The sequence below is a fragment of the Coregonus clupeaformis genome, unplaced genomic scaffold (assembly GCF_020615455.1).
Source record: "Coregonus clupeaformis isolate EN_2021a unplaced genomic scaffold, ASM2061545v1 scaf2352, whole genome shotgun sequence".
In the NCBI taxonomy this organism is placed as follows: Eukaryota; Metazoa; Chordata; class Actinopteri; order Salmoniformes; family Salmonidae; genus Coregonus; species Coregonus clupeaformis.
This window is the reverse complement of record NW_025535806.1, coordinates 51,028-74,237: the sequence shown is the minus strand read 5'-3', so window position 1 is coordinate 74,237 and position 23,210 is coordinate 51,028. Positions and strand designations below refer to the sequence as shown.

At 44.5% G+C, this 23,210-nt stretch overlaps 1 protein-coding gene across 1 annotated transcript in view; it reads left to right on the top strand.

Moving 5' to 3' along the window:
- Window positions 1-1,828: 1,828 nt before the first annotated feature.
- LOC123488482 (glutamate receptor ionotropic, kainate 3-like) overlaps window positions 1,829-23,210 on the top strand; it is a gene marked incomplete at its 5' end in the record, with an annotated part of 46,074 nt that continues 24,692 nt past the window's right edge. Inside the window, 5 exons of the mRNA XM_045219394.1 lie at window positions 1,829-1,882; window positions 10,825-10,995; window positions 12,199-12,342; window positions 14,362-14,469; window positions 20,529-20,642. Coding sequence (XP_045075329.1) covers window positions 1,829-1,882; window positions 10,825-10,995; window positions 12,199-12,342; window positions 14,362-14,469; window positions 20,529-20,642 — 591 coding nt within the window. The remainder of the gene's footprint in view (window positions 1,883-10,824; window positions 10,996-12,198; window positions 12,343-14,361; window positions 14,470-20,528; window positions 20,643-23,210) is intronic.

Below are 23,210 nucleotides of genomic sequence, written 5' to 3'. Positions count from 1 at the left end.
TCATCCTTCTTCATGAAACTGATCTCAGGCAGAGGTTGACCCTCACTTTTAATTCGCACCTTTTCCGTGTACCCCAAGAGAATGAAAGGGGTTCTTCAACAAAAAAGTCCACAACATTTTCGGCAGCGTTGGCCATTCTACCATTCTGGCGGAGAAAGATTTTCGGCAGCGTTGGCCATTCTACCATTCTGGCGGAGAAAACTGCACACTCATGCTGGTAACTAGCTAGCTACTTAAGTTAGTAAGGCAACTTTTACATTTTTTAAATAAATTGCACTAACTGGACACAAAAATAAAGTTATAAAACCAAGAAAACTATTTATAATATACCTCTTCTGTCTCCTGTAATTTGAAAAAACTAATTTGAATTGAATAATATCCAAAAAATGCTTGACCATCACTCTTCACTCTTAATCTCTATCCAACAATGTCACCAAAATTCTCAACACATAGAACCCCCATAATACTCTGTGGCACAATCCCAATACAACACACTAGGTTCATTCTCTGATCCTATTTCAATGATTGGATGGACAACATGTCAGTTCATACTGCAAAAGCTTTGATTGGTTAGAGGACGTCCTCCGGAAGTGGTCATAATTACCATGTATGTCTATGGAAGGGGGTGAGGCCCTGCTGAGCCTCCTAGGTTTTGTATTGAGTCAATGTAGCCAGAGGAGGACGGACGCTAGCTCTCCTCCGGCTACACCATGGTGCTACCCCAGACAGTGCTGTTGAAGTTACTGTAGACCTTCATTGTAAAACAGTGTATTTTAATCAATTACTTGGTGACATATGAATATATTTAGCATAGTTTTATCTAAAAAGCATAACTTTTTTTATGTTGCTAATGTTTTTATTTTTATGAAATTTCACTGAGGAGTCTGGTTCTCCCCTTCCTTTTCTGAGGAGCCTCCACTGATATATATATATATAATCTTTATACTACCAACCACTATACTTTCCATAGGCTGGTATTCATCGAACAATAGTGGAGATCCTATATCTAAAAATTGTCGTTGGAAATATTTTTTCCCTTCTGACATCTCATAGCATTTATAGTCTCATGAATTTTCTTTGTAGTCGGTAGGTGCAGTAAATGGAGAAGAGACTTCCACTTCCAAAAAACACTGCTATTTTTTTGTATAACCTTAGGTATTCTTCACAACAGATGGTACAATTAAACAGGAAATACTGCCGCCATGGGAATGTAGAACATTTGAATGTAGATTGAGTGAAACAAGTGGTGGTCGTGATGGGGGGATGGTGCAATAGGAGGATAGGGGGAACACATTACTGCTCACTTCTTTGATTGAAGGCTCCCTTTCTCCAGGGAGGGAATCACGTGATCAGAGCAATTGCAAATCCTTTAAATGCATGGTGTCAAAAAAGCCCTCTGGCACCGTAGAATCACAACTTGCTTTTACTGTATGAAAAAAAGTATGAAAATGTATGCACTCACAAACTGTAAGTCGCTCTGGATAAGAGCGTCTGCTAAATGACTAAAATGTAAATGTACTTTATTATCTAAGGGTCACATGTGGCGCCATAATTGCAACAAAAACAGCAGCACGAAATTGGCAAAGACGGAGACACACAGCGATGGTCAATACACTCATTAAGACCTGTGGCTTTTCTCCCATTGCTCCTGAACAGCTTCGATGATGTTCAGCGTTTGTTTGCCATTTTTTGTTTTGACTGCGGATATTGATTGCAAATTACCCCAGCGTGACACAGTGACCTTCTTCATTGTCTTGTCTCTCCATTCCTCTCTCTTCCTCTCCTCCTCCTCCTCCCCTTCTCATATTTCCCTCTCTCTCCCCTACAGGCCCAGACGATGGGAATGATGACAGAGTACTACCACTACATCTTCACCACTCTGGTAATTTACAATGCTTGCTAATGCAAATCGAGTCAAATTCTTTCCCATCTCCTCACCCTTTGATTTTTTTGATGAATGGTGCTTAATTGCCGATGGGGGTTTGGATCCAGTCCACAATACCAATTTTGTTTGGCAAGCTGGCAGCGTAATGGAGTCTTCAATACTCCGCCACCTGTAAACACTTCTCTCGCTGTTAAAGTCAACATAAGTCTTTGAAGAGGTAGTACAAAGGCAACAGATTGGAAGTAGATGATGGAGAATGTTGTTTGAGAGTTTGATAGAGGAAACATATTCATGCAGATAACCTACAATAAGTCTTGAGGGAAGGTAGATTACTGATTAGGCCTATTGTGTATTATGTCTGATTATTTTGGACAATATCCCCCATTGTGAGACATATTGAATGAACACTAACACATTAGTGTTTTGATTGTAAAACATGCACAAGCATTTTTTTCAGGTAGTGCAGCCTTGTCCTTGCCACCATTTGAGTGCTGTAGTCTAATGGCCCCTTTTAGCTAGATGTAATTTTGTTCAGAATAAGCACAGGTGTTTTCCATTTTACAAAATTTGAGTCACACCACAATTCGAGTAAGACTTTTGTTTAAGAGTAAGACATTTTGTTCAAGGGTTATACTGCATATGCACATCCTGTGTCCTTTCATCAACAAACTATTCACAGTTCCACATTGAATATCCCGTACTGCCATATTGAATTTGGAGGACGTCAGAAACACTAACTCACAATACAGAAACACATTAGTAGGAGACGACGACCTCCCTCGGGTGTGTTATTGTGTCCTGTGGCCAGTCTGTCCACTGCTCCCAGCAGAGTACAAGGCTGGGCAGCACAGATTTAATCTTTCTGTCTGGTGACAAAAGGACAGGGCAGGATTAATACAGTGGTCCCCATGGTGATGGTGATGGTGATGCTGTATGTGTTCCTATTGGACAGATCTCTCTCTGTCACTCACTCACTCACTCACACACACACACACACACACACACACACACACACACACACACACACACACACACACACACACACACACACAACACATACTCAATCAATTTCAATCAATTTTATTTTATATAGCCCTTCTTACATCAGCTAATATCTCGAAGTGCTGTACAGAAACCCAGCCTAAAACCCCAAACAGCTAGTAATGCAGGTGTAGAAGCACGGTGGCTAGGAAAAACTCCCTAGAAAGGCGAAAGCCTAGGAAGAAACCTAGAGAGGAACCAGGCTATGAGGGGTGGCCAGTCCTCTTCTGGCTGTGCCGGGTGGAGATTATAACAGAACCATGCCAAGATGTTCAAAAATGTTCATAAGTGACAAGCATGGTCAAATAATAATCAGGAATAAATCTCAGTTGGCTTTTCATAGCCGATCATTAAGAGTTGAAAACAGCAGGTCTGGGACAGGTAGGGGTTCCATAACCGCAGGCAGAACAGTTGAAACTGGAATAGCAGCAAGGCCAGGCGGACTGGGGACAGCAAGGAGTCACCACGGCCGGTAGTCCCGACGTATGGTCCTAGGGCTCAGGTCTCTCAGTTGGCTTTTCATAGCCGATCATTAAAGAGTTGAAAACAGCAGGTCTGGGACAGGTAGGGGTTTCGTAGCCGCAGGCAGAACAGTTGAAACTGGAATAGCAGCAAGGCCAGGCGGACTGGGGACAGCAAGGTGTCATCATGCCCGGTAGTCCTGACGTATGGTCCTAGGGCTCAGGTTCTCAGAGAGAAAGAGAGAACGAGAGAATTAGAGAGAGCATACTTAAATTCACACAGGACACTGGATAAGACAGGAGAAGTACTCCAGGTATAACCAACTAACCCCAGCCCCCCGACACATAAACTACTGCAGCATAAATACTGGAGGCTGAGACAGGAGCGGTCCGGAGACACTGTGGCCCCATCCGAAGAAACCCCGGACAGGGCCAAACAGGAAGGATATAACCCCACCCACTCCGCCAAAGCACAGCCCCCGCACCACTAGAGGGATATCCCCAACCACCAACTTACAATCCTGAGACAAGGCCGAGTATAGCCCACAGAGGTCTCCACCACAGCACAAACCAAGGGGGGGCGCCAACCCAGACAGGAAGATCACGTCAGTAACTCAACCCACTCAAGTGACGCACCCCTCCCAGGGACGGCATGAAAGAGCACCAGCAAGCCAGTGACTCAGCCCCTGCAACAGGGTTAGAGGCAGAGAACCCCAGTGGAGAGGGGAACCGGCCCGGCAGAGACAGCAAGGGCTGTTCGTTGCTCCAGCCTTTCCGTTCACCTTCACACTCCTGGGCCAGACTACACTCAATCATATGACCTACTGAAGAGATAAGTCTTCAGTAATGACTTAAAGGTTGAGACCGAGTCTGCGTCTCTCACATGGGTAGGCAGACTGTTCCATAAAAATGGAGATCTATAGGAGAAAGCCCTGCCTCCCGCTGTTTGCTTAGAAATTCTAGGGACAATTAGGAGGCCTGCGTCTTGTGACCGTAGCGTACGTATTGGTATGTACGGCAGGACCAACTCGGAAAGATAGGTAGGAGCAAGCCCATGTAATGCTTTATAGGTTAACAGTAAAACCTTGAAATCAGCCCTTGCCTTAACAGGAAGCCAGTGTAGGGAAGCTAGCACTGGAGTAATATGATCAAATTTCTTGGTTCTAGTCAGGATTCTAGCAGCCGTATTTAGCACTAACTGAAGTTTATTTAGTGCTTTATCCGGGTAGCCGGAAAATAGAGCATTGCAGTAGTCTAACCTAGAAGTAACAAATGCATGGATTAATTTTTCTGCATCATTTTTGGACAGAAAATTTCTGATTTTTGCAATGTTAATCCTTGAAACAGTCTTGATATGTTCGTCAAAAGAGAGATCAGGGTCAAGAGTAACACCGAGGTCCTTCACAGTTTTATTTGAGACGACTTTACAACCATCTAGATGAATTGTCAGATTTAACAGAAGATCTCTTTGTTTCTTGGGACCTAGAACAAGCATCTCTGTTTTGTCCGAGTTTAAAAGTAAAAAGTTTTCAGCCATCCACTTCCTTATGTCTGAAACACAGGCTTCTAGCGAGGGCAATTTTGGGGCTTCACCATGTTTCATTGAAATGTACAGCTGTGTGTCATCCGCATAGCAGTGAAAGTTAACATTATGTTTTCGAATAACATCCCCAAGAGGTAAAATATATAGTGAAAACAATAGTGGTCCTAAAACGGAACCTTGAGGAACACCGAAATGTACAGTTGATTTGTCGGAGGACAGACCATTCACAGAGACAAACTGATATCTTTCCGACAGGTAGGATCTAAACCAGGCCAGAACTTGTCCGTGTAGACCAATTTGGGTTTCCAGTCTCTCCAAAAGAATGTGGTGATCGATGGTGTCAAAGGCAGCACTAAGGTCTAGTAGCACGAGGACAGATGCAGAGCCTCGGTCTGACGCCATTAAAGGTCATTTACCACCTTCACAAGTGCAGTCTCAGTGCTATGATGGGGTCTAAAACCAGACTGAAGCATTTCATATACATTGTTTGTCTTCAGAAAGGCAGTGAGTTGCTGCGCAACAGCTTTTTCTAAAATTTTTGAGAGGAATGGAAGATTCGATATAGGCCGATAGTTTTTTATATTTTCCGGGTCAAGGTTTGGCTTTTTCAAGAGAGGCTTTATCACTGCCACTTTTAGTGAGTTTGGTACACATCCGGTGGATAGAGAGCTGTTTATTATGTTCAACATAGGAGGGCCAAGCACAGGAAGCAGCTCCTTCAGCAGTTTAGTAGGAATAGGATCCAGTATGCAGCTTGAAGGTTTAGAGGCCATGATTATTTTCATCATTGTGTCAAGAGATATAGTACTAAAACACTTAAGTGTCTCTCCCGATCCCAGGCCCTCGCAGAGCTGTGCAGATCCAGGACAGCTAAGCCCTGGAGGAATACGCAGATTCAAAGAGGAGTCCGTAATTTGCTTTCTAATGGTCATGATCTTTTCCTCAAAGAAGTTCATGAATTTATCACTGCTGAAGTGAAAGCCATCCTCTCTTGGGGAATGCTGCTTTTTAGTTAGCTTTGCAACAGTATCAAAAAGAAATTTTGGATTGTTCTTATTTTCCTCAATTAAGTTGGAAAAGTAGGATGATCGAGCAGCAGTGAGGGCTCTTCGGTACTGCACGGTACTGTCTTTCCAAGCTAGTCGGAAGACTTCCAGTTTGGTGTGGCGCCATTTCCGTTCCAATTTCCTGGAAGCTTGCTTCAAAGCTCGGGTATTTTCTGTATACCAGGGAGCTAGTTTCTTATGACAAATGTTTTTCGTTTTTAGGGGTGCAACTGCATCTAGGGTATTGCGCAAGGTTAAATTGAGTTCCTCAGTTAAGTGGTTAACTGATTTTTGTCCTCTGACGTCCTTGGGTAGGCAGAAGGAGTCTGGAAGGGCATCAATGAATTTTTGTGTTGTTTGAGAATTTATAGCACGACTTTTGATGCTCCTTGGTTGGGGTCTGAGCAGATTATTTGTTGCGATTGCAAATGTAATAAAATGGTGGTCCGATAGTCCAGGATTTTGTGGAAAAACATTAAGATCTACAACATTTATTCCATGGGACAAAACTAGGTCCAGAGTATGACTGTGGCAGTGAGTAGGTCCAGAGACATGTTGGACAAAACCCACTGAGTCGATAATGGCTCCGAAAGACTTTTGGAGTGGGTCTGTGGACTTCTCCATGTGAATATTAAAATCACCAAAAATTAGAATATGATCTGCTATGACTACAAGGTCTGATAGGAATTCAGGAAACTCAGAGAGGAACGCTGTATATGGCCCAGGAGGCCTGTAAACAGTAGCTATAAAAAGTGATTGAGTAGGCTGCATAGATTTCATGACTAGAAGCTCAAAAGATGAAAACGCCATTTTTTTTTTTGTAAATTGAAATTTGCTATCGTAAATGTTAGCAACACCTCCGCCTTTGCGGGATGCACGGGGAATATGGTCACTAGTGTAACCAGGAGGTGAGGCCTCATTTAACACAGCAAATTCATCAGGCTTAAGCCATGTTTCAGTCAGGCCAATCACATCGAGATTATGATCAGTGATTAGTTCATTGACTATGACTGCCTTTGAAGTGAGGGATCTAACATTAAGTAACCCTATTTTGAGATGTGAGGTATCACGATCTCTTTCAATAATGGCAGGAATGGAGGAGGTCTTTATCCTAATAAGATTGCTAGGGTGAACACCGCCATGTTTAGTTTTGCCCAACCTAGGTCGAGGCACAGACACAGTCTCAATGGGTATGGCTGAGCTGACTACACTGACTGTGCTATTGGCAGACTCCACTAAGCTGGCAGGTTGGCTAACAGCCTGCTGCCTGGCCTGCACCCTATTTCACTGTGGGGCTAGAGGAGTTAGAGCCCTATCTATGTTGGTAGATAAGAGGAGAGCACCCCTCCAGCTAGGATGGAGTCCGTCACTCCTCAGCAGGTCAGGCTTGGTCCTGTTTGTGGGTGAGTCCCAGAAAGAGGGCCAATTATCCACAAATGTTATCTTTTGGGAGGGGCAGAAAACAGTTTTCAACCAGCGATTAAGTGCTGAGACTCTGCTGTAGAGCTCGTCACTTCCCCTAACTGGGAGGGGGCCAGAGACAATTACTCGATGCCGACACATCTTTCTAGCTGATTTACAAGCTGAAGCTATGTTGCACTTGGTGACCTCTGACTGTTTCATCCTAACATCGTTGGTGCCGACGTGGATAACAATATCTCTATACTCTCTACACTCGCCAGTTTTAGCTTTAGCCAGCACCATCTTTAGATTAGCCTTAACGTCGGTAGCCCTGCCCCCTGGTAAACAGTGTATGATCGCTGGGTGATTCGCTTTTAAGTCTAATACTGCGGGTAATGGAGTCGCCAATGACTAGGGTTTTCAATTTGTCAGAGCTAATGGTGGGAGCCTTCGGCGTCTCAGACCCCGTAACGGGAGGAGTAGAGACTAGAGAAGACTCAGACTCAGACTCCGACTCGCTACATAATGGGGAAAACCGGTTGAAGGTTTCTGTCGGCTGAATGAGCGACACCGGTTGAGCATTCCAACAGTATTTCCCTCCAGAAGCCATGAGAAAGTTGTCCGGCTGCGGGGACTGTGCGGGGGGATTTATACTAACGTTACTGTCTGTACTTACTGGTGGCACAGACGCTGTGTCTTCCTTTCCTACACTGAGATTACCCTTGCCTAACGATTGCGTCTGAAGCTGGGCTTGTAGCACAGCTATTTTCACCGTAAGGCGATCGTTCTCCTGTATATTATGAGTACAGCGACTGCAATTAGAAGACATCATGTTAATGTTACTACTTAGCTTCGGCTGTTGAAGATGTTGATGAACCATGTCCAGATAAAGCGTCCGGAGTGAAAAAGTTGAATAAGGGAAAAAAGTTGCGATGGAAAAAAGGGAAAATAACGTAAAGTTGGCAGCTAAAACGCACAGGAAAATGACTCTTCTGTCTCGGGATAAACGTCCGGGTGAAAAAGTTTAACGAAAAAGATGAGTGAGGACAAAACTAAAAAGTTGGTAAATTTGTTGAACACAAAGATTGATTAAACGTTTATTAAAAGTAAAACGTGAATAGTTTGGCAGGTAGCCAAGTAGCAACAAACAGCACAGCAGTACGGAGACAATGCGGAAGCGAGTACTCAAGGAAGTACTCAAACTGGGGATCATGAGGATGGGGACTAGACAGACCCTAGCATGATGGACTTAGCCAGTCTGTTGTGATAATACAATATGACATACAGGGCCAGGCGTGATGCGTGTCATCTTTCATGCTCGGCAGCATGGCAATGGCATTCTGCCATGCGTCGTCGTTTGTGTAGGCCCATCACAACAAACGCTTTAATAGTACCCAAAACTGTCTCTGCTGTCACACTGTATAGGTTTCAACCAAGTGTGAGAGAAACTGGTTGAGTTATTGATGGTTGAGTACTTCAAATATTATATAAAATATACACACACAATTTAGTTTAGTATCTATTTAAAATAACAGTTTGCTGACTTGAGTAAAATAACAGTTTTACACTGCAGCTACATAACATTTCTCAAAACATAGGATTTCTTAATGGAGTGATAGGGACCGCTAGATCCATCTAAAGCAGTAATACACTGTCATACTGACAGACATGCCATTTCAAAGATTCTACCTGCTTGATTCTACCTGAAATGATGAATACATGTATGGCGTATAGGGCAACAATATTCCCCTCGATAATATTCAGTGATAATGTTCATGTTTATCATCCTGGGTGAGGGGAATGCCCAATTATTAGAGCGTGAACAGGTAACAACAGAATGGTAGAAGGGTAATATAGCAGCAGCCTTGTCCTCTGAAACGAGGCTGTCATGGCTTTAGCCCTTTACACCCTACAGGGTTATCTCCAAGAGCCTGTGCTGAGAATTTTGTTTCCCACCTTCCTGTACTTCCTGTATTAGTCAGTTATATGGATCATTCTGAAGGCACAGAGGCACAGAATGTGTGGTACTGTATAAAGGCTACTGTTGATTGACAACTGCTGAGTTTTCAGAATTCAGAGTTTTCCCAGTCAAGTAACTGAATTCAAAGATGAATGCAACTCTCATAAATGTTGCATGTTTAGTTCAAATCCATTACCTGCATGTATTTTATTGGATATTTTATACCTCGCAATGGTTGACATTGCCCTCAACAACTCACAATCTTCTAATGGCTGTTTGAATGTGTGCTTGAGTTATAAGATAATTTACAACATCACAATTTCATGTCAAAACATTATTTGATGGAACTTGTATGTTTCGCAATAAACCTGGTGCACATAACCTGAAGAAAATGGTTTCCCACAAATGGTATTTAGTACGACAGGGACTTTCTTTGATCCTCCATGGTAAAACATTTAGTGCCATATGAACCCTACTGCTTGTGGAGAGAAAAAAAGTAACATTTTGTGTATCTGGCGGCAAGCGGTCGTCAGCGTGTGTCTTACACGCTCCCGTTCCCCCAGCACTAACCCCACAGGGTGCTAATGAAATATCTATTATGTTCCTCCAAATGTCTTTTCCGAGGCCCCGTGGCCCATTCCAACATGATATGTGTCGACATGTGACTTCACACTTGAGCCGGGATGGATGCCCTAGAAATGACAGTTGCTCAGAGAAGTCTGTGTTTGCTTATGGGTTGCAGAGGGACTGTAGCGGCTGCATTATTAATTAGATCCAGCAGATTAAGTGGTTCCCCTTTTAGGCGGTGAACGTCGTCTGCCTCATTTACTCAGGGAATATTTAGGATAAGCCACAGCGGCAGAACACAAAGTTAAATGTCATGCCTTCAGGTTTTAGTTCTGCACAACGACCAGCTAAGCAAACCTTTGAGACATAATGAAGGAGTCAAAGCACAGTTTTACCTGGTCTCTCTGTATCATTGTAATTCGCATGAATGTGTTCCGTTTATACTTGCAGTTGGGGTTGTGTATAGTCATGAAGGTTCAGGTTGCATTACATTGGAGGAAGTCAATTTGTAATGCCATTTTAAGGTCAACCATTCAACATGGTTTCCATCTGGTAGTTTAAGTGAACCTACCTATCATACCAAAATGCCTCTGTGAATGAGGCTTAGTGAATGGTTTTAACCACACAGAGAGACTGACACCAAAGCCTTGTGTTTGGTTATATTGACTGAGGCACACACTACAATTGAAACACCATACCCTTATCCTCCAGATGGCTCAAAGCTCAATCCTTTATTTCACTTTAATATATCTCCCATTTACCACCCTATCTATCCCCTCTTTTTGTGGGAGCACAAATCGGCTTCTCTAAATGCTTCTCTAACAGTAACAACGAGGCCCCAATCCCAGCCATCTAAAGCTAAACAAGATAATCTATTTTTCTCGCCTTTCTCTCTCTCTTTTCATCCCTCTCTTCTGAAGGACCTCATGGCTATCGACCTGGAGCCCTACCGTTTCTGTGGCGTCAACATGACTGGCTTCCGCATCCTCAACGTGGACAACCCTCAGGTGGCGTCCATCGTGGAGAAGTGGTCCCAAGAGAGGCAGATACCTCCCAAGCCCGACTCGGGCCTCCTGGAGGGGATCATGACGGTATGTTTTTGGTCTTCTGTTGTGGACCTCTGATTCTGATAGTATGCTAAAATCAGCATGAAAGACACTTTAAAAATCATATTGATATCTATATACCCTGTGTCTTTCACCAGCCCTGCTCTCAACATTTTTACCAACAGATCTAGGACATGGCCTATGTATGATAACTACTACTACTACCACCACTACTACTACTAATCATTCCGAACTCTCATTGGTGTCAAGCAATTTTTTAGCTTGTATTCTTTTGAATGTAACAACATAAATTGAGGTATTTAGAGTACTATATAGCTAGGGAACATTGAACAGAACAAGGCTATGTCAATAATTACATTTTGGAAAAAAATGCAGATAGAACATTATAGTCTCAAGCTCTAGTAACAGTATTACCACTATATTACTACTATTAATAACAGTATTACTACTATTACTACTACTGCTACGTACCACCAATGATGCTAATAATAATGACAATGGTGATACTTTTGGGGCCTATTGCCATCATAATGTCAGATAAGAAGCACTTGGAAGCAGGATGGTCACAGTCTACTAAATTCTGAACTAATTCATTCAATGTATTCAGGGGAGCTCATAATCATTCACAAATCCCATCACAATGGTCTAAATCCAATAATCACAAATCCCATCCCTGATATTCCAATAAAGCCCCCTTTTACGCTCTAACTTAATAAGCGAGCGTAGCTAATGGAAGATAAAGAGTTATACATGCATGTGGTATATTCAATATGAATATTATATTGTTGAAATCACTCGTTGTTTGTTTATCTATTAATGGATTTGACTGGGGTTCAGATACACCCACACGGCACTCTCACAGGTCTCATTATTTCTGTATGGAGAAGGAGGGGTTTTATGGAAAGGAGTGCGCTCTCTCCGTGTAGTACTCACTTTTAATTGCTCGCGGAACTCCGTATGAGATAAAATCTAGGTGATACAAACATCAAGGTAGGCTGCCTTTAATTTGGTCTTACTCGCCTGGAAAGCTTCATATCCATATTTACAAAAGGAATTGAGCTCACTTTCTCGGGGCATGCTATCTGGAAAATAAGAAAAATCTGAGCGCTTTGATTTCCCTTTGTTAGCTTAGCTTTTTCTCAAACACTTTTGCTGCTACTGGTGCTAAGGGAGTGGACTCCCATTGTCCACAGCCATCAGCTGAAATAATGTCCCCCTTTATTCCAGACAGATGCTGCTCTGACGTACGACGCGGTCCACATTGTGTCCATCTCCTACCAGCACGCACCACAGATGACGGTCAACTCGCTGCAGTGTCACCGCCACAAACCCTGGAGGTTCGGCGGGCGCTTTATGAACTTCATCAAAGAGGTGATGCTGAGCGTCTTGTTTTCATCTGATGTTGATGTTTGATATGTTGTGCAGCATCCATATTAGGAAATTGTTGTCAGACAAAACTCTGACAACTGTCGACTTCCTAATATGGATGCTGTACTAATTGTCTCTGAATCCATTTAATAAATGCAATTACAATTGGAGAAGAAGGAAACATTGTGTAATCATGGCACATACATTTTTACAGACAAAAGGCAATGTTATCTGGATAAATCTCTTTGTGATGAGGTGGTGTTGAAGGAGTCAGGCGCAGGAGGGTAAATCACAGAATAACAGGCTTTAATCCGCAAAATACAGGTTTACGCAGAAATGCGTCAAACACACTCCAGGGCACAAAACAGGTGCACTGGAAAATACAAGGCACACGTGAAAAAATCTATCCCGTCGATACAAAATACACGAGCTCCACCGAGCTTCACTAACCTCCACAATAAACAATCACCCACAAGGACAAGGGGGCAGAGGGAACACTTATACACTGACTAATTAGGGGATTAGAACCAGGTGTGTGTGACTGACAAGACAAGACAATTGTGATGATGATTGGGGCGGCAGTGGTTAGTACTCCGGTGATGACGAACGGCGAAGCCTGCCTGAACAAGGAGGGGAGGCAGCCTCGGCCAAAGTCGTGACAGTACCCGTCCCCTGACGCGCAGCTCCAGCAGTGCACCGACCCCGGCCTCGGGGACGGCCAGGAGGACGCGGAGCAGGGCGAGCCGGATGGCGACGGGGATATCCCTCACCGGTACCCAGCACCGTTCCTCCGGACCGTACCCCTCCCACTCCACGAGGTACTGAAGGCCCCCCACCCGACGCCTCAAATCCAGGATGGCACGGACAGAGTACGCCGGGGCCCCCTCGATGTCCAGAGGAGGTGGAGGAACCTCCCGCACCTCAGACTCCTGGAGTGGACCAACCACCACCAGAGGAGGGTGACGTGTGTGCCCAGAAGATCAGACGATCAAGGATAAGAGCAGGCACGTACCGCAGCCCAGCTGGACACTGCGGTGGAGATGGATCTGTGCGTAATGCCTGCTCTATATCCGCGTCAATCGCCCATACTACTGGCGCCACAATGCAGGAGGCCGAGAGTATGGGGGTGTTGTCTCTGGGCCTCTCCTCTGTGTCATACAGCCGGGACAGTGCGTCTGTCTTCACGTTCTTTGTCCCTGGAATGTATGACAATGTAAAATCAAACCGGGTGAAGAATAGGGCCCACCTGGCCAGCCTCGGCCGAAGTCGTGACACTCTTATTCATGAACGGTGTCTCACAGTAATCAACTACTTTAAGCTGTGTTAATGTAATCTCTCCAGCTAAATTCCCTGTATTCATATCCTATTTACAGATGGCAAAACTCACAGTGAGTCATTGTGTCCTATTTATACTGAAAAGGGTAACTGGTGCACCCTTCTGTGCACTCTGCTCACAATAAGACTGTTTGAAACAGGCAAATCGTATAATCAGCTCTTGTTTCATTTCACGAGAGTGTGTGATGACTGTGAATAGTCAGATTAAGGCTGTAGAACATGATGCCATGGTGCCACGGCGCCCAGTGTACCGAACATCACAAGGCCAGAGCCTGGAGTATCAGTGAGGGGAATGTGTTAGCCCCATAGCTCCATCAGTAGCTCCATCATTGCCAGGGGTAACAGACACCTCTCTGTGAGCGCGGAGAAACAGGAGGAGGGCTCTGGTGGGAGGGAGAGAGGGAAGGGTGGGGGCATATCAGTGGATCATAATGATGGGCAGTTATGTGTTTTTTTGTCCCTTGTGTGGAATCAAGCGAAGGAGATTGTCTTTAATTAATACTGTGGTCTGGGGGAAAATGTGTCTGAGGCGTTGGGATGTAAAATGTAATTAAAAAGGAAATGCAGCCCAGTGTGTGTGTGTGTGTGCCTTTCCGCCATGGTGTGTGCAAGCATGTGTGTGTTTTTACATGTGTACATGCTTTGATGAATGAGTGTTAATGTGTGGTTGTGTGTGTTTCTCTGCAGTCTCACTGGGAAGGACTGACGGGGAGGCTGTCATTCAACAGGACCAGTGGCCTCCGCACAGACTTTGACCTGGACATCATCAGCCTGAAAGAGGAGGGCCTGGAGAAGGTAACACACCTCATTCTGACCACAATGACTTCAACTATCAAACTAACCACACCTTAAAGAAGTGTAGTGTTACATAATAGTTTAGGTTTTCACTCAGTCTGAGGACATGAATGGAAATGTAAAATACATGCTTATTTTAGGAGCACAACAATAAGCCTATACCCTGGTGAGTTCATATTTTACACATACAAAGGTTTATTTATACCCTCCACAATACACTATACTCTCTTTTTCTCTTAGGACTTAACATTTGTTTTGCATATCCCCTGTTAAATCGTCTAGAGTAAAAATCTGAAATCCATTCCAGTTTTCTTCTTTAATATGGAACAAATAATGCACAACGGTCTCCATTTGACAGTATCGTTTACCTCCTAACAAGGAAGCCAATGGGCTGTTCAAACATAAGCATAAGTTAATGTATCATAAAGTAAATGGTAGACATTAAAGTGTTAATTGCAAGTCTCTAATGGTAATTCGAGTTGTTGCCCGAAATGCTGTTTGCTAATGAGGTGTATAAACCTCACTGTTTTACCCACAAAAGGAAGTCAAAAGTTGGTAATGAAGAAGGAGAATAATAACTTCCTGTGTTATTTTAAAAGGCAGAATAGCACCCTGCGGACTATAACGGCTTTGTGGTGATATGGGTTTTCATACATTATGGAAACATAAACTCAAGATAAGTGCCATTATGACTTCCTCAAGCACTCCCGTATGGCAGAGCCGGTTTGAGCCTGTATAATAGCTAGGACATGTCAGCTCAGAATATCACTGAAGCTCCAGGCTGGAACAACCACAATGCGCCAAACTATTTCCGTATCTCATTCTTCTGCTGTGCTGGGTCTGCTCCTGTGTTTGCACATCTCTGAGGCTGAGTAGTGTGCTAAAACCAGCATGAAAGACACTAAAAAACAATGTGTGGATAGCTATATAGGCCTACTGTGTGTTTTTCTCCATCCCTGGTCTCAAGCATGTTGCATATCACATAGTACTCAATGGATTGCAGGATTTTGTCTCTTTATATCCGTGGAATCGGCTTTAGCTAACTGTTCGAGCCTGTAAAGATAGGGACTTTTTAGGCCTAATCTGCCCTGATTGAATATTAGCCCGAGTTTGAGCTGAGACTGGAATTAGGAGAGGTTTCAGTGGCAAATTCACTGACATATAAAAGAGGAGTTGCACGAGTAAATCACTTTTGAATTGGTTCTTTGGCTATACACATTTAATGAATTGAGTCTGTGACGTCACGAGAGGCTACACAGCTTTCAGCGGGATTGCTCAAGTAGTGCAAGGAGACAAGGTTCAAACAAAACAAGGATTTTATTATAGGTCTTGGGAAATTAACGAAAATATAACAAAATTCTGTTCTCTTGTGGCTCTTTAAGGGTTAACAGTTCAGGGATGTCTCTTCCACATCCAAAATCATAATTCTCACTCGCTCAGATAACTTTTCCCCAGCCTTACTGTAGTCCACGTTGCAGCTAGTGGCCAACCCAGCAAAAAGTCCTTCCAAATGTCTCTCACGTATTTCCACAGGTGCATATATCCAAAGGTGAGTATTTCCCAAAGGTAAGTATCTCCAAATCCTTATATTCCTCATGGAAGTGGACGTGCAGCACTCTTGTCCTCCAGAGAGCCCAGGTTGGAGACTGTGTCTCTTCCCTTCCCAAACCTTCAGCTCATCAGCCCCTCATTTGTTTCAGCTGCGTGGGAAGATTGGCCATAGAGGGGTGGAGTTCCCGACCATACCAGCAGATGGAGCCATAGCTGTCTGGGTTTGCAGCCACCTCAGGGGGATGTAACGTCCCTCCAGGACACAGCCTCTCGTGACATCACACATCCCCCTCCTCGGGACCGACGTCCTCGTCGGGGTAAAGGCAGCGAAGAAGGCATCACGCCGGGAGAGGGCGTCCGCATTGCCGTGGTGCTTGCCAGACTGCTCTCTCTTCAACTCCTCCAACTCTAGGACCAGGGACTCAGCCTCCTGTTGTCTCTCCTTGAGTTTCTTACTGAACGCATCAGCCTTGGTTTTAGCAGAGTTTAGCTTCTGTTGAGCAGCTTTCAGTTCCTTCTCTCTCTCTGCCTCCGCATTCTTCATCTTGTTCTCCAACACCTTGTACTTCTCCTCTGCCTTCTTCTGGACCTCCTTACTCCTGCGCAGGGTCTCCTCACACTCCTCGATGGTCCTGCGCAGCCTCTCCAGCTCCTCCTGTTGCTTAGGGAAGGAGCTCTGTTGGAGTTTAGCCTGGAGGATATCTAACTCTTCTGTCTTCATGTCTAACTGTTGCTTTAACAAACGATACCTCTCAGCGGTCCCCCTTCAGACCAGACAGTTCTTTGTCCAGATTCTGTAGCTCCGTCTCTGTGTCGGTCTGGGCACCTGCCATCCCTATCAGAGCCCGGGCGGGAGTGAGTAACTCGGAGGATTGCACCGGAGCCTTCCCAGGATGAGTCTTGCCTCTCCGTTTCCGAGGTACTCGGGTTATCCTCTCCTGAGACTCTCTCCAGAGTGGGTAAAAGGCTGGGCAGTCTCGTCCCAATTAGGACAGGGACGGGGAGGGAATCAACCACCCCCCGCCGTCGTGTGTATGGTTCCCCGTGTGCTGGTCATTGTAAGTTCAGTAATGGGGTATTCTCTGGTGTCCCCATGGACACAGGAAACTGGGAGGACTTTCCCCGGGGGTCAGACACGTTGGGCCCACCAAATCCTTACGCACCAGGGTGGCCCGGCTACCAGAATCCAGTAAGGCCTCCACATCATGGTGATTCACAGTTACCGGGCAGGTGGGGGGTCGATCTGGGCCGCCATCTACGACTCCCAAGAGCGAGGCAAAACGGTGTGTGGGTGCTGAGCTGGAGGACTCCGCAGTGGGCATAGGTTCATCGGCTGGTTTCCCACACTGCCAGGAGATATGTCCCATCTCCCCACACCGGTAACACTGTCGAGTTTCCCCCTCCTGGTGTACTCTTCTTGGACCCGCCGGGTTTCTGGCTCCCCCTGGAGCCGGGATAAGTCCTGACGTGGCTGGGTTCGAGACCTTGGGGTCCTTTGGACGGGTTCTTCCCATTTGTGGTGGGGCCGCACTCCTGGGATCTTTTCGGAAGCATTCAGCATCTCCGCTGTGGCCTGGTACTTTTCCACAGCTTCCACGGTCAGATCAGCCGTGGTCAAGGCCTGTTGACTGATGAACCGTTTTGCCTCATAAGGCAGGGGCGCGTAGGTAACGATCCACCACAACGGCCTCCACCACCGCCGCTGCTGTATTCCTCTGCGGATCCAGCCATTTCCTTGCGATTCGGACCAGTTCATGCATCTGCGCCCGAGGAGGTTGGTCTGGTTGGAAGGTCCAGCTGTGAAAGCGCTGGGCCATACCAAACTTTGTGAGTCCATATCTGCTGAGGATCTCAGACTTCAGGGCATCATAGTCAGTAACCTGGTCAGGGCCCAGGTCCCGGACAGCATTCAGCGATTCCCCGGTTAGAAAGGGGGGCTAACAGACCAACCCACTGTTGCTTGGGCCAGGCTTCCCTAGTGGCCGTGGCCTCAAATGCATGCAGGTATGCCTCAATGTCATCGGTAGCTCCCATCTTAGATATAAAGTCACTTGCCTTTATTGGGCGGGTATTTTGGACCACCCTCTGTCTCTGCAACTGCAACTCCTCTGCCTTCAGAAGGTTGGCTTTCTTTTGCTCCTCCAAGAGAGCCACGTTTGCTTGCATCTGGGCTTGCTGGCCAGCAACAAGGGCTTTCAATATGTCCTCCATTTCAGTCGGCGGGGAGCCTACGGCCAACTTGGAAAACTGGGTGATCAAACCTTCGGTATCCTCCTCTGACATGCACTATTAACGCTTGAGCGTGCCCGTATTCTCCACCATCTGTGACGTCACGAGAGGCTACACAGCTTTCAGCGGGATTGCTCAAGTAGTGCAAGGAGACAAGGTTCAAACAAAACAAGGATTTTATTATAGGTCTTGGGAAATTAACGAAAATATAACAAAATTCTGTTCTCTTGTGGCTCTTTAAGGGTTAACAGTTCAGGGATGTCTCTTCCACATCCAAAATCATAATTCTCACTCGCTCAGATAACTTTTCCCCAGCCTTACTGTAGTCCACGTTGCAGCTAGTGGCCAACCCAGCAAAAAGTCCTTCCAAATGTCTCTCACGTATTTCCACAGGTGCATATATCCAAAGGTGAGTATTTCCCAAAGGTAAGTATCTCCAAATCCTTATATTCCTCATGGAAGTGGACGTGCAGCACTCTTGTCCTCCAGAGAGCCCAGGTTGGAGACTGTGTCTCTTCCCTTCCCAAACCTTCAGCTCATCAGCCCCTCATTTGTTTCAGCTGCGTGGGAAGATTGGCCATAGAGGGGTGGAGTTCCCGACCATACCAGCAGATGGAGCCATAGCTGTCTGGGTTTGCAGCCACCTCAGGGGGATGTAACGTCCCTCCAGGACACAGCCTCTCGTGACATCACAAGTTACTTGGCCACAATTAGTAAGACTGGACTGGCATGCAGAGTGGAAGACATGGATATTTTTTAAAGCAGATCTTCTCTTCAGTTGCGTAGTCCTTTTTTTGGGGCTGTTTCACACAAGCTGTAACTAATATGTTTTTCAAATTCAAGCATATGCTCCTCAGTAGATCAGACAGAAGGACTTTATCAGGTGTTTTTCACGCTGGCTGCGATACACCGTGTTTGTGTACCTTTAAACGGATCCACCTCAAGTGCCAGCCAGCCCTGTGAATATTAAATGGCACTTTGGTAGTTACGCAGAAGGAGAAAGAGAGGAGGATGGGGGAGGAGAGTAGGGAAAGCGAATGACTGTGAACTCGACTTGCAAAATTAGATCGTTACCGACAGCCTACAGGACTGACTATATTATGGTAATGATATGTTCCAGAGTTGTCACGACAGTATGGAAGGGGCTTTTTTTTGCCCGGAGGGCACTACTCGTGTGCAACTCCTTTTATTTGCTCTGATCTTTTTGTATTTATCTTAGTGAGATTACTCAGAGCAGAACTTCTCTGCCAGCATTATCAAGCTTTTATATTTCCATTGCCGACAACCCCATGCTGGGCTTTCTTTTCCAAATTAATTGTAGCATTTATGTTTTGCTACATTCCTAAGGGCACAAAACTGCAAAGATACCAGACCTGAAATAGCCATATGATAATCACGCTAGGATGCATATCTAGTTTGCTATTTTTAATGCTCTGGTTTCTGTACGTGTTTTAACCACCGAAAGGAGAAGATTATGAAGCCTAAATGGAAGTCTAAATGGAAGACATTGATCAAGAAATTGTATTTGATTGCTCTCCCAATTGTTTCTCTGTCATGCTCACACACATACTACACAGAAACTAACAACCTATCCTCTTTTCCTGCATTCAGAAAAGTGCTCCAATTACCTATTGTGTGTATGTAATAAGAGAAGAGTTGCAAGTGAAAATAATGTTTGTTGTAGTAGTGTAGGAGTGGAACAAGGCTGTGCTCTCTCTTCATTTCAACAATTCATAAGCTATGATATTCATAAGGTATTGGTATTTTTAGAACAAGGCCAACAGAGGGGGTGACAGGTGACAGTTTGGAGAATCTGACATCTTTTAATACGGAAAGGTTGCAGAACACAACACAATGTTTTTGTGTTAATCTTAGAGACTACTACTGAAACATATTGTTTAAATTCGATTACATTTGAGAAAAGAATCAACTTTTTGCATATTATTTATGTTCCAAACATAACACCAGGATGAAGTGAAACATATCCATCATAATTCCATAATTCCCAACAGAACGATTTGCCTTCTTAGACTTCTCTCTCCTACAATGTCAATTCATTTAGAGCCTGCCTCCACATCCCACCACTTCCTCTTTGCACAAACTCTCCCAATAACCTCATGGCGTATAGTGTGTCCAGAGGTGACACAGCCAATCAGCTAATGGAAATGTGTCCCGGTGGGCGCTAATGCAGCATGGTGGGCTTGTGGGAAGTCGGGGTCACGAGTTGCCGCAGTAGAGAGGTGAAGTCGAACACTTACACGCTTTTCATCTTCCCGCAGGTGGGGGAAGTGGAGTGCGTCCGAGGTCTCAACATCACCGAGGTCCCCAAGCGGAAAGGGGTGAACATCACCGACTCGCTGGCCAACCGTTCCCTGGTCATCACCACCATACTGGTAGGTCAGCTGACTTTGATCAGCCCTTCCTGAAATACCTCTCTTATACATATGTATGTCCTTCCCCCCCATAAGCTTTTCAGTGTAGGCTAGTGCCTGCTATAATGGAATTATTATATCAGACAGGTAAATCATTTCTCTCTCTCTCTCTCTCTCTCTCTCTCTCTCTCTCTCTCTCTCTCTCTCTCTCTCTCTCTCTCTCTCTCTCTCTCTCTCTCTCTCTCTCTCTCTCTCTCTCTCTCTCTCTCTCTCTCTCTCTCTCTCTCTCTCTCTCTCTCTCTCTCTCTCTCATGAGATGGTCGTTTATACACTACCAGTCAAAAGTTTGGACACACCTACTCATTCAAGGGTTTTTCTTTATTTTTACTATTTTTTACAAAGTAGAATAATAGTGAACTTCAAAACTATGAAATAACACATATTGAATCATGTAGTAACCAAAAAGTGTGAGAGAGAGTCTTTTACAGGGATTGGCTGAGAAAACAATTTTCCCTTGCGAGTTACAGTTGAAGTCGGAAGTTTACATACACTTAGGTTGGAGTCATTAAAACTCGTTTTCAACAAACTATAGTTTTGCCAAGTGCATGACACAAGTAATTTTTCCAACAATTGTTTACAGACAGATTATTTTACTTATAATTAAATGTATCACATTTCCGGTGGGTCAGAAGTTTACATACACTAAGTTGACTGTGCCTTTAAACAGCTTGGAAAATTCCTGAAAATTATATCATGGCTTTAGAAACTTCTGCTAGGCTAATTGACATCATTTGAGTCAATTGGAAGTGTACCTGTGGATTTATTTCAAGGCCTACCTTCAACCTCAGTGCCTCTTTGCTTGACATCATGGGAAAATCAAAAGAAATCAGCCAAGACCTCAGAAAAAAATCTTGTAGACCTCCACAAGTCTGGTTCATCCTTGGGAGCAATTTCCAAATGCCTGAAGGTACCACGTTCATCTGTACAAACAATAGTACACAAGTATAAACACCATGGGACCACGCAGCCGTCATACCGCTCAGGAAGGAGACGCGTTCTGTCTCCTAGAGATGAACGTACTTTGGTGCGAAAAGTGCAAATCAATCCCAGAACAACAGCAAAGGACCTTGTGAAGATGCTGGAGGAAACAGGTACAAAAGTATCTATATCCACAGTAAAACGAGTCCTATATCGACATAACCTGAAAGGCCGCTCAGCAAGGAAGAAGCCACTGCTCCAAAACCGCCATAAAAAAGCCAGACTACGGTTTGCAACTGCACATGGGGACAAAGATGGTACTTTTTGGAGAAATGTCCTCTGGTCTGATGAAACAAAAATAGAACTGTTTGGACCTAATCACCATCGTTATGTTTGGAGGAAAAAGGGGAAGGATTGCAAGCCGAAGAACACCTTCCCAACCGTGAAGCACGGGTTGGCAGCATCATGCTGTGGGGGTGCTTTGCTGCAGGAGGGACTGGTGCACTTCACAAAATAGATGGCATCATGAGGAAGGAAAATTATGTGGATATTTTGAAGCAACATCTCAAGACATCAGTCAGGAAGTTAAAGCTTGGTCACAAATGGGTCTTCCAAATGGACAATGACCCCAAGCATACTTCCAAAGTTGTGGCAAAATGGCTTAAGTACAACAAAGTGAAGGTATTGGAGTGGCCATCACAAAGCCCTGACCTCAATCCTATAGAAAATGTGTGGGCAGAACTGAAAAAGCGTGTGCGTGCAAGGAGGCCGACAAACCTGACTCAGTTACACCAGCTCTGTCAGAAGGAATGGGCCAAAATTCAACCAACTTATTGTGGGAAGCTTGTGGAAGGCTACCCGAAACATTTGACCCAAGTTAATCAATTTAAAGGCAATGCTACCAAATACTAATTGAGTGTATGTAAACTTCTGACTCACTGGGAATGTGATGAAAGAAATAAAAGCTGAAATAAATCATTCTCTCTACTATTATTCTGACATTTCACATTCTTAAAATAAAGTGGTGATCCTAACTGACCTAAGACAGGGCATTTTTACTAGGATTAAATGTCAGGAATTGTGAAAAACAGAGTTTAAATGTATTTGGCTAAGGTGTATGTAAACTTCCGACTTCAACTGTATGTATAATTTACATTTGGCAAAATAACATACACTACATCTCCTTTAACATGGTCCACGTTAGAAGGTTGAAAAAACATGTTTGGCCTTGAGGCCCTCTCTGCTACCACCACTCCGACCGGGAAATCTGAGATATCTGTCAAATTAATCACAGTGAATTAACCAAACACCACCTGGAATTTACCTCGCCAATTTGAATCCAGGTTGGATTGTGAAAGGATGTACTGTAGATCATCATTATGTCACATTAAGATCACAGTGGGGATGTGAGGCATTTGCAGTGCAAGGAGCCCATAGAGAAGAAGACATGGAGCCACAATGGACCAGTCTATAAAACATCCATTAATTACATGTTAGGAAATAAACAGGTGTTCTCTCCCACCAACTCTCCACATTAATTTGCAGATCGTCTATTGTGTATATTTAAGCCTGTCAACTGGGAGGTTAGAGGGTCTTTGTGGCGCTATCACC